The sequence below is a fragment of the Oreochromis aureus genome, linkage group 14 (genome assembly GCF_013358895.1).
Source record: "Oreochromis aureus strain Israel breed Guangdong linkage group 14, ZZ_aureus, whole genome shotgun sequence".
Taxonomy (NCBI): Eukaryota; Metazoa; Chordata; class Actinopteri; order Cichliformes; family Cichlidae; genus Oreochromis; species Oreochromis aureus.
The window spans coordinates 40366970-40381477 of record NC_052955.1 but is presented as its reverse complement, the minus strand read 5'-3'; the positions used below and the strand labels follow the sequence as shown (position 1 = coordinate 40381477).

Below are 14508 nucleotides of genomic sequence, written 5' to 3'. Positions count from 1 at the left end.
GGCAGAAGCTGAGTGTCTCCATAACAGGCAGCACGAGATAAATGAAACTGAATCATGCAGAGCAAACACAAACCTGCAGAGCAGGAGCAAAAATATGCATCATTCACACATCAGTGGTTCTGACTATTTTCTTAAACCTGATCTTAAGGTAAAAACACAACAATTCTCCAATCACCCTTTAAAAAGGATGACCAGACAAACTGACCACAAGATCATCTCTGAAAACAGATCTGGCTTCACTTCTGCAAACATAGTTCTGCTTTTCCTGAGTAGCAGACATGAGGATTCCTGTGGTCTGCTGCTGACCTCGTTTTCCACTTTTTCAGAAAATGAATGTATGGTTGACTCACTGCACTCACTTCCTCCCTTCTCTGCGTACGTTGTCACTCTCTTAGAGTTTAAGCTTGTATGAAATATTTGACCTGGCGCTCAATCACAGTCAAAGCGTACGCAAAGGGCGCAATCGGTGTAAATTCCTAACCTTGTATCCTCTCCATGTCCAGTCTGATGTTCTGGACTGACTGGGGAGACCGAGCACCTGGCATTTACCGGAGCTACATGGATGGAACCAACGTGTCCCGCATCGTGTCCGAGGGTGTCCGCTGGCCCAACGGCATCACGGCCGACGACCACTGGCTGTACTGGACCGAAGCCTACAGCGACCGCATCGAGAGGGCCGACTTCATCGGAGGGCAGAGGCGCGTCCTCATGGAGGGGCTGCCCCACCCCTACGCTATAGCTGTGTTCAAGGTAACAACATGTTTATGAGTGTGTGTGTGTCAGTCTCGATGGATTGGGTGGATTGTTCACACTTTTGCTGTGTATGCTGGGTTCAGAATGACCTGTACTGGGATGACTGGTCTAAAATGGGAATCTTCAAAGCTCCAAAGGCTGGTTCCCAAAACAACGAGCTGATTGTTGGCAGGCTAACTGGAGTCATGGACCTTAAGATCTTCTATAAGGGGAAGAACAGAGGTGAGGACCAGAGAGGGAGGTGACGATGCTGTAAGTCTTCTTCAGGTTTAAATGAAATAAACTGCGTTCTTGCTCTCGTTAGGACATAACGCTTGCGCCGACCAGCCGTGCAGCCTGCTGTGTCTGCCTCAGCCCGGCCACAGGCACACCTGCGTTTGCCCAGACGGCGCTCCGACTCTAACGACGCCCAGCGGAGAGCTGCAGTGCCAGTGTCCCCAAGGCTACCAGCTCCACAACAACACCTGCATCAAGACGGGTGAGAATAAGCATGTAGTGCTTCTGAAAGACGCCGTGTCGTAAGATTTACGGACACGAAGCCTCCGACGATTAACAGTTTGACTGTTTGCATATTTCTTCGACTCCAGAGCACAGCTGTCTGCCAAACCAGTATCGCTGCTCCAATGGCCGCTGCATCAGCAGCATCTGGAAGTGTGACAGCGACAACGACTGTGGGGACATGAGTGACGAACAAGAGTGTCGTAAGTATTCAGCAGCGTTGCTGCCTTCATGACAGAAACAGTCAACTGTTGCTATAGAAACAAAGCTCTTTTTTCCTGGCGTCCTTCTGCAGCCACTACGACTTGTGACCCGTCCAACCAGTTTCGCTGCGTGGCCTCAGGTTCCTGCATCCCTCTGGCCTTTAAATGTGACCATGAGGACGACTGTGGAGACAACAGTGATGAGGAGAACTGTGGTAAGACGCATTAATAAAGCTCTGTGTGATTGTATGGTTAAATGTGACTTTTATTAAAGCGCTTTCATTGGTTAGGAAGGCTAGAAAGGGCTATATAATTAGGTTAGGGTCTAAAATGGTCATTACACTAATATTTTAGTTTATATTAGCAACATTGTTTAACACTTTGATGTATTTCTCAGAGTCTCATCAGTGTGGGCCCGATGAGTTCAAGTGTGCACGTGGTGTTTGCATCCGCAAGAGCTGGCGCTGCGATGGAGACAATGACTGCAGAGACTGGTCAGATGAAACAAACTGCACTGGTGAGGAAGACTCAGCATCATACATGATGACCCACAAAGTTAAATCAGAGAAGGTGTGAGCTGTAAGCGCTAAACACTTACAGTAAACTTCACAGTCATAAAATAAAACTACAAAGCTACAGCCTTTAAAAAACCGCTAACTGCACTGTTAAAGTCATAAAAACAGAGCTAATTACACAGCCGCTAACCGCTAACCACACGGTTAAAGTCACAGAATGACAGCTAACAAACAACGACTCAGCTACAGTCACTGAAATGTACAGCACAATAGTCATAGTGTTATTTTGGATATTCAGTTTTTTATTCCTCATAATTCAATGAGGTAGCAGCTGAATCTGTTCCTGATGAGGACAAAAGGCTAAACGTCTGCTAAAGCTAGCTAGCTTAGCAGGTTCTCACTGGCTGCTTTAGTGAGTTTTGGGATTTGATAGTTACTTTTAAATTACAGAAATCCAGTAAATTGTAAGTTATTGTAATACTCTTCAGTTCATAATAATTTTGTTGTCGTACCCACACAATAAGAGAACTGTTATTATTCTTCCGAGACTAGCTTGTGTACGCTCAACACTCACTCTATTAGGTACGCCTTGTTAGTCCCAGCTTGGAGCCCTGTTCAAAAATATCTCTCTGAGATTTTGTCCATATTGATATGACAGCATCACACAGTCGCTACAGTTTTATTGGCTGCACACTTTTTTCTCAGAGGTGCTCTTTCGGGTTGCTGAGTTGGCATTAAGGGGCTCCTTGTGTGCCAATAGCATTTTCACACAGTGAAATGCTGCCGAATGGATATTTTCCCTTGTTTTTTACTATTTTCACCATTCTCTGTAAACCATAGAGATGGTATTGTGGTCAAATCCCAGTAGATCAGCAGTTTCAGAAACACTCAGACCAACCAGCCATGCCAGCTGCAGAGTCCCTTGAAGCACGTTTCTTCCCCATTCTGATGTTTGGTTTCAAATTTAGCTAAAGATAGACATTTACAAAGTGCTGGGTGAAAATATATTTACTACATATATACGGGAAAGACATATATTCAAACACTGACATACATAAATGCATAATCAGTAGTGCCAGTAACAAAGTGTGTGTAGCTGTGAAAACTTCACATTAACAAGGTTTAAATCTGTCATACATTTATAAGCTTCTCCACTCCTTTAATCTCTGTTTGTGTGTCCTCAGTGGGCCACCATACCTGTGAGCCCAGCAGTTTCCAGTGTAACACAGGTCATTGTATACCTCAGCGCTGGAAATGTGACGGCGATGATGACTGTCAGGATGACTCGGATGAAGATCCACAACACTGTGGTAAGCTCACACAAGAACCTCTGCAAAGGAAGCAGAGATTGTCTGTTAGCAGTAATACTTTATTGATTTGTGTTCTTAGAGGGGACTCAGTGTAAAGGGTTCCTGTGCTCCAATCACACCTGCCTGCCAGCCTCTGCCCACTGCAATGGCATCAAGGAGTGTCCAGACGGCGCCGATGAGAACAACTGCGGTGAGTGATCCGGTTGGTTTAGGAGACAGTTTAGCAGTCAGAGCCTCACGTGCAATCGTAAGTATGACAGAGAATATAATCATCTGACTGCTCTGCTGATCTGCCCCCATCTCGTGTCTGATTTGTTGTGAAAGTCGTTGTGTTTTCTTTGCTTGTGTCATCCACAGATCCCCTGTGCACTCGCTACATGGAGTTTGTATGTAAGAACCGAGCCCAGTGCCTGTTTCAGTCTCTGGTGTGTGATGGGATCAAACACTGTGAAGACGGTTCTGATGAGGACGCCGAGTATGCACAATGTGGTGAGCAACAAGCATCTCCACTGTGACACTTGCATGTTTGCAGCAGCCCTCCTGTGCCCACCCGTCACCCTGTAACACCTGACCGGGCCACTTTATAAAGCAGAGGCGTCGTATGATCATCATCCCAAACAAGGGGAAAGGAGAAAGGCGGAGGGTTGTTTTTGCTTAGTTTGTTTTCCACTCACCTGTGCACCTGAACAGTGGATCATTATATTTGTGCTTTGTGTTTGGATCTGTTTATCCCTCCAATTATGTTTTGCATCAGGCTCTTTAGTCATTGCTTTGATTGCTGTCACACTCCCAGCTTTTCCAGGTATTTCCTTGTTTCTGCCCTGTAATTATTATGATGACATAGAAGGCTGGCTTTTTGTGACCAAATACAATAAATGAAGATGAATAGTACAGATGCGTTACATGGATCCAAAGAAAATAAGAGCTTGTGCAGGACTGGTTGGAAAGTAGATTCCTTGTATGTTTTCTTTCAGCCGCACCGTCTGAATTCAGCAAAGTGTGTGACATCTATACCTTCCAATGTGCCAACGGAGTGTGTGTGAGTCTGGAGTGGAAGTGCGACGGCATGGATGACTGTGGGGATTATTCCGACGAAGCCAACTGTGGTGAGGATGAAAAGCTTATGGAGAAATGCCCAGACCACACACACACACACACACACACACACACACACACACACACACAATGTTTACTATCAAATCATGTGGAACAAATGCACTGATTGCACACACTGAATATATAAGTTATATTTGTACTCCTGCAATCTTTTTGTTTTCCCACAAAGACCAAATACATTTATGATTACTCAGCAAAATCTGAGGCTAACTGTTTCTCTGCTCGTTGCAGCTGCTCCGACCGAGGTCCCAGGCTGCTCCAAGTATTTCCAGTACGAGTGCAAAAATGGGCGTTGTATCCCCACGTGGTGGAAGTGTGACCTCGAGAATGACTGTGGGGACTGGTCTGATGAATACATATGTTCAGGTACGAACATCGTTAGTTCTGGCAGTTGAGCTCCATCAGCAGATCCTCTGAAACCTCAGAGTTCGAGCAGCTCACCACCCCTGATTTAACAAAACAAGATGGCAGCAGTGAACATAAACATGAGTAGCATGTGTAATGTGTACTGCTGCAGTTGTGTATTTGTGACTTTTTTTTAAATAAGCCATATACAGAGCACTGATCGGGCTCTATCCATGAACGCGTGCATTGGGGATTTTAAGGCTGTAGTGATGCTAGAACGTCTTCACCTTCAGGTCTGGATGCATTCAACGACCTTCAGGAGCAGAACAAATCCTGTTTCCCTTGCTTTTCTTGTCAAAGTCTCACACTGCAGACTGTGGAGTCAGAGGTGTGGACTCAAAAGCAAAACTATAACTTAACAAAAAGTGAGTCGTTTATTCGAGGATTGAAACTCATGAATGACGTCACTCCGACGCCTGACTTTGAGCCATAGCTGATGGCGACACTTCTCTGCACAAGCTCAGGGCAAATCTCATACCTTCTGTTCTCTTTAAGCTGTTTCAGCCTCTGCAAGCCACTTTACAACCCACCTGCACACCAGTGCCTTGAGGCGAGGATCTTTATCTGTTGCCACTGTTCTTTGCTGCTAATCTCCTGCCTTTAGGTTTCCCATGTATGTTTTTGGGAGGCTGAGGAGGTCCAAGAGAAGAGCCACACTACCATCCTGTCTGATTATTAGCATGAACACCTATTTTATCTTGCTTTCTAGTATTTGGTTTCTATCTGGGTAAGTCAGGGTTTTAAATTTGCTTCTTGAACGAACCAGTTTATGCCTCTTATCACTGCAGGTGGTGCCGATCCTCACACTGTGGCCCCCGGCCCCTCCACATGTGCGCCCAACCGCTTCCACTGTGGCTCAGGGGCTTGCATCAGCAACACCTGGGTGTGCGACGGCTATGCTGACTGCCCCGACGGCAGCGATGAGTTTGGATGTCCGACAGGTACTGATTCTTGCTGCTGATTGGCTCAAGTTGTCTTGCAGAAGACATAATAGTTTATATTTTACAGCTTTTGGCCAAACTGAATCAACATCTTCCTGAAATAGTCCACATAACTGTGTTTTTGCAAGATGCAAGTTTAAAGTAACCTTTATTTGTTGTGTACCCACCCTATCCCACCCACACATCCACGAACTGAAAATACACAAAACTGTCTGAAGCCTGGACTTTTTGCTTATTTGAGTTATTGTTACCTCAGTAATGAGCACGCACAGGTAAAGATGTGTGTCCAAACTGTATATGACAGGAAATAATGCTGAGTAACATTGTTTGCTTCTCATTTCTCTGACAGCAGTTAATGGCTCTGTGACTCCCGCCTCGGTACCCACTGAGAACCCTCATTCCCCCGATCGCTGCAGCCGGAGTCAGTTCCTGTGTCAGCGCCCCGCCCGCTGCATCCCCGACTGGCAGCGCTGTGATGGACACGCCCACTGCCAAGATGGCTCTGATGAAGCCCACTGCCGTGAGTATCTGTGCAATGCATTTGCAAAATACTGTCTCACACACACACACAGAACTCGGACCTCGGAGGAACAATCATATAACGGACGGTGTTTTAAATGAAGAAGATAATCAAAAGGATTTTTAGCAGGATTACGCCGAGTTTTCACCCACAGCCTCGCTTTCACCCACAGCCTCGCTTTCACCCACAGCCTCGCTCATGAGTTCAAGCCTGCCTGACACTCTGTTGGGCTTTTCCATGGCTGTAAACCTCCCTGTGGAGTACACAGGTGTCGTTTCAATACTTCTTCCTATAAATGCACCATGGGACAATCTCCGTGTTGAGCTGAACCATTTTTGATCATTTCACAGGTCTGACATAAAACAGGAAGTTGGAACTAAAGTTTTGTGTAATGGCACTTTTAAGCTCTGCTGTGATAATAATCTCAGACATGCATATTTTATGTCTGGGCTTCAAGTGTACTGAACTGAAAGCAGAAAGCTTCCAGAACAGAACACGTGTCCTTTGTCTACGTATTTATATGTAAGATGTGCTTATAAGGATTCAAATGGATACGTTTTGAATGGATAAATGGATAAAATTGGCATTTTCAGCCTGAACATTTCATTAATATCTAAATCCAACTAAACAAAAATGTGACGAGAAACATTAAACCAAGAAAACAACTTTGAAATAGTCCTTATGTGGCCGAGGCCGTCATTCTTCTTTCTGCCACGATTTTAAGATTCAGGTGTCATCTGCATGAGCATCATGCTTCTATGCAGGCTATGCAGTGAGCAAGCATTTCATCTAAAACCTCTGTGTGTCTGCAGCCACCCACGGTCCTCTGTCCTGTGTTAATGGGACTCGCTGTTCTGATGGTGAAGCCTGTGTGCTGGACAGTGAGAAGTGCGATGGCTTTCTGGACTGCTCCGACCACAGTGATGAAGATGGCTGCACCGGTAGGTCCACTCTAACCTCATTCTTAGTTTGCTTTATTTAAAATGACAGAAACTGTCTGCCTGCTTGTCCAGTGCAATGCTGCCAGCTGCTGTCGGTTGTGGAGTATTGCAGCTTATGTTAATGTCGAAATATTAAGACATCAGAATCTACTGTGCCTCTCTCTCTGACAGCGGACACCTTGGCCTATAAAGTCCAGAACCTCCAGTGGACACCAGACTTCTTGGGTGGCATCACTCTGACCTGGACCCGGCCTAAAAACCTTCCCCAGGACTCTTGCTCCTTCCTCATCTACTACAGGTAAGAACCTGCTCAGTAATCCCAGAGTCATGCTGCTGTCAGCCAGCTGTGTTACACACCACTATAGCTGGTAATAGGGTTTGTATTAAAGAGCCAGTGTGACCTGTGATCTCTTTGTGTTAAGGCCTGTGGGCACATTGCAGTGGACCACTATGGATACCCACAGCAACAAGACCAGCTACAAACTGATGGTGCTGAAGCCCGACACCACGTACCAGGTGAAGGTGCTCACTCAGTGCCTCAGCAAACTGCACAAGACCAATGAGGTGATCACAGTCAGGACACCAGAGGGATGTGAGTATCACGTGCTCACCCTACACCAGGTTCCAACAGCAGCTCTGACTTCTGCTCATTTCAACTTAAATCTGGATGTGTTTGCGCTCTCTGGTACACTCGTGGTCTCTCAGATGCAATGCCAGCAAAAGTCATACATAAGCATGCAATTCTGCATAACGCAGAATCTGCATAAAGCCTTGTGCTAGAAACCCAGCACCTCCTTTCCTTCACAGCAGTGCTCACCCTGGAGAGAGAGACTTTGGTCAGCTCTGTGTAGAAGTTTGAATTTGAAGTTGTGGTTAAACCTGTGGAGTGCCATTAACTGTTGTCTCCAGATGCTTTTGTCCCTCACCCTCTGATTTTGGTGCTGTTTGCCTGCTGATGTTAGCTCTCCATCGCTGTCCCCATAACTATGGTGCAGATCTCTTGCTGCCCCCATATGTCCACCCTGTGGTGGAGACTGTGGTCCAGTGGTTGCCCCTGAGAGACAGGCTAGACTGTCTGGGCTTAACTCCCATTTATAAAATTTATAAAATATGTATGTAATATGAATATTGGTGTTAATGGAGTTCAGCCAGTGGCTTAGTGAGTGTGTGTGTGTGTGTGTGTGTGTGTGTGTGTGTGTGTGTGTGTGGTTTAGTGCCTGACCCTCCCAGGAATCTGCAGCTGTCCTGTGATAATAATGGTGTGGATGGGACAGTGGTGGTCTCCTGGAGTTCCCCTGACAAGAGCAACGGCCTCATCAGGGAGTACATCGTAAGTCACTTTCTAAGCAACTGTTGTTTTTATAGAGGATGATGATGATGATGATGCTTCAACAGCCCAGCAGGTAAAGCACAAAGACGGAGAGTTCAAAATACGAGTCTAGAAATCAAAACAGACCCGAGCGGCCGCAGGCCTCACCTGGCCTCGTCAGTGCAGTTTGTCTCGTCTCAGGCAGCAAACACACTCTGATAAACTCGTCATCAGACAGTTTATGGTGTGCATGTGAACACAGGTTCACTATAAACACTCTGGAACTGATGTTTTTCAGAGATGTAAGTGTTCCAAGTCCAAAAGAGGCTCGCGTTAGAGAAAGAAACACTGACTTTTTAGCAAGTGTTTGTTTACTGAAGCAAAGCCGTGTGATTGGTTAGTGGAGAGTTTAAGGCCTAGAAGTTCAGAAGCGTTTATGAAGCTAAACACGCAGGAACGGACGTCTGAACCTTTTCTAGCAAAGCTGCAGAAGCAACAAGTCGTTTTTGAAAAGGGAGGGAGCAGTAAGACCAGCTTTACAGTTTCTCACAAAAACATAAAAAACTGTCATTCTGATGGAGAATTCATGGAAGAGTGTTTAGTTCACTGCTACAAAGAAAAAAGAGGAATTTGAGAATGTGCAAACTAGGACAGGGCAATAAGGCCAAAAATATTTATCACAATATGTATTTGAACATTTGCGATAACAATATAACTGACGATATAATTGATGCAAACAAAATACTTTACAACTCCACAACTTTATTAGTGCAAAAAGCCATCAATGTATTTTCACTTAAACAAGCAGCTGTTTTTTATGTGCATTAAAGTTACATAAAAATGTAACAGTGCAAATTCCTCACTGAAAGTTTAACCAAAAGGCATTTCCAGTGGAAACTGGCCGACATATCCTCAGCATAACCATGTATAATATCCACACAAGTTCAAAAGAGCTGCTTTGCAACATGAAACTGCAGTGTGCCAAATAAATAAGTCAAATACGTATTTTTCGGACCATAAGGCGCAAAGCAAAACCAAACAGTCAGAGAAGTCAAACTTTACTCAACTCAGTCTTCTTGCTTCCTTCACTTCTGTACCATTGATTCATTAATGCTGTATTCTCTCACAGCTGCTCTATTCCCCATGTTCTACTGCGTGATCGCGAGCATGTCTCTTAACAGGAGCCATTTTGGGCTCCTTATACACACACAACACGGTAATATTACTCCGCGAGGCTCCTGCCTCACGTTAGCTGTAATGCTCCAACAATCCATCAAGCAGTGCAGCTCAGTAGCTTAGCAAAGTCGCACTAAAACAACTTTGACAGATTTTTGAGCGCCGTGTGCCACATAAAATCAGTTTGAGGTCAGTAAGTACAACCAGAATTCATACATAAGGGGCACTGTCGATTTTTGAGAAAATTAAAGGATTTTAAGAGCGCCTTATAGTGTGGAAAATACTGTAATAACGACGGCCCGCTTGCATGTTCTATTAAGAAAAATGTGCTTTGGTGTGTAGATACACACCAAAGCACATTTTTCTTTCTAGCAATAGCAACTTCACTGGTGTGGAACTGGTTTGGCTTTCGCCTGTCAGATGACAGGCGTAAAGCCAAACCAGTTCCACACCAGTGAAGTTGCAGCATTTTTACAAACCAGTTCTGGTTCATCTGTTTCATTCAACGATCCACTTTCGCCCTTCTCATTCTCCGTCGCCGCCATGCTTTTTCCACCATGTGCGTTTAAAAACAAAGGCACTGCGCATGCACGTTTTACCCATATTCTATCACCATATTTCATTTTCTTATCATTGCCTAACATTATACCGGTATTACCGTGAACGGTATGATATGTATGTGGGACAGTTTGAGATTACAGAGGAGACGGACTTTTAGAGGGAGTGATTTATTCATGAAGGTAAGAAAGGCTGTAAACTGGCAGGTGCTCCAACTGATCTATATCCACACACGTTTCTCTCACTGAACAATAAGAAAAGAAGTGAAAAGAGTAGACAAAGTAATTAAACTACATACAAAACGTTAAAAGTCTGAAATTTGCACATTTTGTTTACAATAGTTTCGAGATTGTTGATCAAACAGATGCAGTGTTGATGTTTTTACACTTTCATTGAGTGACTGTAACATCTGCTTGTACCTGTAGCGGTTCAGCTTATTGGTGCAGCCCTGTATCTTTTAATAAAATGACCCATCTCTGGGCCAGAAGATGACTCGGCTCTTTGTAGGCTCCACATTCACTAATCGTGCATTTTTGTGGCTAAATATCGCTTTTTTTGTGTTTGTCACAGGTTGAGTACAGCATGTTTCAAAGCGCTGACTGGACGTCGGAGAGATCCAAATCTGAAACGACTAAGGTGTACGAGCTGCGTCCAGAAACGCAGTACAATTTCAGGGTAAGACGCCTGCACGCTTCAGAAACATCCGCTGTGTTAGCGTCACGTGCAGCGTGTGTAATCACTGATGTTTCCCCAGGTGGCTGCGGTGACCAGTCGAGGCGTGGGAAACTGGTCCGAGGTGAAATCCATCACCCCTAAGAAAGGTACGCTGGACTCACTGCAGTTTGAAAAGCTGCTCGCCGCTGCCATCTACTGGTATTTAGGAAACATTTCAGGTGGAGGCTTCTGAAGCTTCATGTGTGATAGTTCCTTCAGTAAGAGCACAAAGGAGAAGTGTGTTTGAGACCTGTCAGAAATGAACACATAATATAAATAATAACTTTAAATAGCAGTAAATATTTTCAGAATCATTTCCCAGACCAATCGCGCCCAAATAATGAACAGTGGGCGGCAGGTTGTGGAGGATGAGTTGAGTTTACATTAACGTTGCACCGCCTGACCTAAAAATATCTCATCATCAGCTGTATGAAACCAGGCAAACCTTTGACTCCTTCCTGTGTTGCAGCCCTGCCTCCTCCCTCTGTGAACGTCGACAGCATCACCAACGACTCCATGAGCCTGTCCTTTACATTAAACTCTCAGTACAAAGTAAGGTTTTTTTCTTGTGTTTTTTAGCTGATGGTTCACGTTTGTGCGAGCGTCTCTGATGGCTTGGTTTCTTTCAGGTGGAACAGTACACTGTGATTCTGTCCTGGCAGTTTGACACACACGTGAAGGAGAACAGAAACTACACGGTCACATCAGGGGTCCTCAAAGGTACCGAGTCAGACGTTTTAGTCACACGTGTATTCTTCTGGCAGTGTGGGTGTTGACATGTGCTGTTTGTTTCCAGCTACAAACCTGACAGCAGGGACGGTGTATGAGGTGGCTGTGTGGGCTCACACCAGCATCGGAGACAGCCCCACCACGCTGACACATCAGCAGACCAAAGGCCAGCAGCCAGAGCGGCCCCTCCTGAAGGCCAAGGCTGTCAACCAGACAGCTGTGGAGTGCAGCTGGACCGTCAGTGGATCACCTGCTCAGGTAAAACACACACAAACAATCTCATAGAAAATGACTTGTGCAGCCTTGACTTTATCAGAGAAATCCAGCAGTTAAAAACATTTCAAATGCGATTCTGGAAAAGTGTGGAGCTAAAAGTTAAATGTAATGTGAGTGGAGTCACTGATACTTCAACATTCGAAATGTTGAAGTATTTTACTTATATTAGCTCATTTTAAATTTGATGGCAGCTGCTGACAAAAACTGGAAACATTTTCAAAAAAACTGAAGACTGAATATTTCATTATTTATGATATCATCAAAACATTCTGAGAATCTGGAGGAAGTAAATATTGGATGGGCTCGATCTTCACATCCTGTCTTCCTTCTCTCACTCCAACCAATCACAGCAGATGGCCCCGCCCCTCCCTGAGCCTGGTTCTGCCGGAGGTTTCTTCCTGTTAAAAGGGAGTTTTTCCTTCCCACTGTCGCCAAAGTGCTTGCTCATAGGGGGTCATATGATTGTAGGGTTTCTCTCTGTATGTATTATTGTAGGGTCGACCTTACAGTATAAAGCTCCTTGAAGTGACTGTTGTTGTGATTCAGTGCTGTATAAATAAAACTGAATTGAATGCATTAAAAACGAGATTGTATTGTGAAATCAGCAGTGTTGGTCAAGTTACTTGAAAAAAGTAATCAGTAACTAATTACTGATTACTTCCCCAAAAAAGTAATCCTGTTACTTTACTGATTACTTATTTTCAAAAGTAATTAATTACTTAGTTACTTAGTTACTTTTTAAAAACACGATTTACAACCTGAATAGGTGATAAAGCGATAGATCTTTCAGCCCAATTCTACTTTTTCTGCATAATCCATCATACAAAATGTAATCAAAAGTCTCTTTTTAAAACTTGTTTTATTAGTTTTAATCTTTTAACTTCATGCATCAAGCAAAAATTAAATTATATGCAACATTCTCTGACTGGAAGAAATTTGTTTAACATTTAAACCTATTTTCTGCACATTCCAGCACATAAAATAAAATATTTTTTAGTGTTTACACTCACTCTTTCAAATAGATGCAAGTAAAACACAGCAGAAAATAAATAAAATCAAAGACTAGCGGTCCTGTTGCTCTATTTTCACCTGTATAGCAGGACTGGGGTAGGCGGAGGTTTGCCCTGGTGCAGGTGTGCCGCAGCGGTCAGTGGAAGAATCTGCGAGTTTCTCTGTGAATTTCACATTACGTCGTAGCGCACTCGCTGCTTGCTTGGACGTTAAGGGATTTAAAAAGAAGTTTTCTTCCCACGCAGTGAACAGTGGACACTAATGTTTTTGTCACTTTTTATGGAATCAGACTCAAAGTAAGGTCAGTACTTCCACGCTTTAAACGCTGCACGCTCATACTCTCTCCGCACTCGATATATTATCCATTGTTGATCTGCACACAGCTGTTGTCACGAACGTCACACTCGCTTACGTCACTGTCATGAGACATTCTCGCAAAAAATCACGGTTTTAGTAACGCAGTAACTCAGCGTTCCTACGTGGGAGTAAAAATTACTGTTTTTGCAATAGTAATCCCTTACATTACTCGTTACTTGAAAAAAGTAATCAGATTACAGTAACTGCCCATCTCTGGAAATCAGTGCATGTGAACACAGTTCGCTGTGGCATCCACAACTGCAGGTTAAAGCTCTGTCATTCAAATAAGAAGCTAGATGTGAACATGATCTGTGCTGAAGCTGGTTTAGAGTCATCTGAGACAAACTGTTGTCAGGTCAGACACATCAAACCTGCGGTAAAGACCGTCCACCGACTGAAAACATTTGATATGAACTGGACTGAGCAGCTACAATCCTAAATCAGACACGGGACAGCATTGTTCTGGTGAAAGTCCAGCAGCTGAGTTCCTCTGTAACAGCAGAGAGGTTGGTGCACAGCAGTAAACATGACCCTGACCCAACCCTGCTGCTGCTTCAGAGCCAGCTAAAAATGGTATATATATTTTTTAATGGTACATTTTCTCATTTCAAATGTTGGATATGTTTTCTATGATCTGTTTTCATGAGATGTGAGATCCACTGCATCCTGTTTGTATTTACATTCACACCACATCCCATGTTTGTGGAGTTGGCTTTGTAACTGAGAGAGAGGCTGAGAGTCCAGTCTGAGTGCCAGGACCCAGAACAGTGTCTGGGTTTATGATGTTTTCTTTAACATTAAGATGATGTCACTCAGTCATGACGTGGAGTGTTGGCTGATATCACAATCATAACAAACCCTTTAACACTCAGCTTATATCATATTATGTCATATGTGTTCAAAAATATGTTAAAAACATATCATGGTGTGTAGTAGTGTGCTTTCACTTGGAGCTCTGTTTTGTCATGTTTGTCATGGTGGCAGTTGTTGAGGAGACTGAGTGTGGCAGGCAGTGACGTGCAGTCATGCATTACTGCACACACGCTGCATGTGCATGGAACCACATTAATGAACAAACGACATCATACAGATCCAACCAGATCCTCCTACATTTGTTATTTCACATTCTGTTGAACGTACACATCGACCATTGTAACTGCGTGTGTCTGTGTGCGC

General features: G+C 44.1%; 1 protein-coding gene across 3 annotated transcripts in view; it reads left to right on the top strand.

Annotated features, from left to right (window-relative positions):
• Nucleotides 1-14508, top strand: part of sorl1 (sortilin-related receptor, L(DLR class) A repeats containing) — a 94814-nt gene that overhangs the window by 72636 nt on the left and 7670 nt on the right. For 2 of the 3 annotated variants that reach the window (XM_031752860.2, XM_039622546.1), the window contains exons 20-41: nucleotides 504-750; nucleotides 837-975; nucleotides 1058-1231; nucleotides 1341-1454; nucleotides 1547-1669; nucleotides 1852-1971; nucleotides 3154-3279; nucleotides 3359-3469; nucleotides 3637-3768; nucleotides 4254-4385; nucleotides 4627-4761; nucleotides 5589-5741; nucleotides 6091-6261; nucleotides 7074-7202; nucleotides 7374-7500; nucleotides 7625-7794; nucleotides 8417-8532; nucleotides 10816-10920; nucleotides 11000-11066; nucleotides 11429-11511; nucleotides 11589-11679; nucleotides 11756-11946. In XM_031752860.2, the coding sequence (XP_031608720.2) occupies nucleotides 504-750; nucleotides 837-975; nucleotides 1058-1231; nucleotides 1341-1454; nucleotides 1547-1669; nucleotides 1852-1971; nucleotides 3154-3279; nucleotides 3359-3469; nucleotides 3637-3768; nucleotides 4254-4385; nucleotides 4627-4761; nucleotides 5589-5741; nucleotides 6091-6261; nucleotides 7074-7202; nucleotides 7374-7500; nucleotides 7625-7794; nucleotides 8417-8532; nucleotides 10816-10920; nucleotides 11000-11066; nucleotides 11429-11511; nucleotides 11589-11679; nucleotides 11756-11946 (2956 nt within the window). The remainder of the gene's footprint in view (nucleotides 1-503; nucleotides 751-836; nucleotides 976-1057; nucleotides 1232-1340; nucleotides 1455-1546; nucleotides 1670-1851; nucleotides 1972-3153; nucleotides 3280-3358; nucleotides 3470-3636; nucleotides 3769-4253; nucleotides 4386-4626; nucleotides 4762-5588; nucleotides 5742-6090; nucleotides 6262-7073; nucleotides 7203-7373; nucleotides 7501-7624; nucleotides 7795-8416; nucleotides 8533-10815; nucleotides 10921-10999; nucleotides 11067-11428; nucleotides 11512-11588; nucleotides 11680-11755; nucleotides 11947-14508) is intronic. The other variant, XM_031752861.2, reaches the window with a different exon arrangement.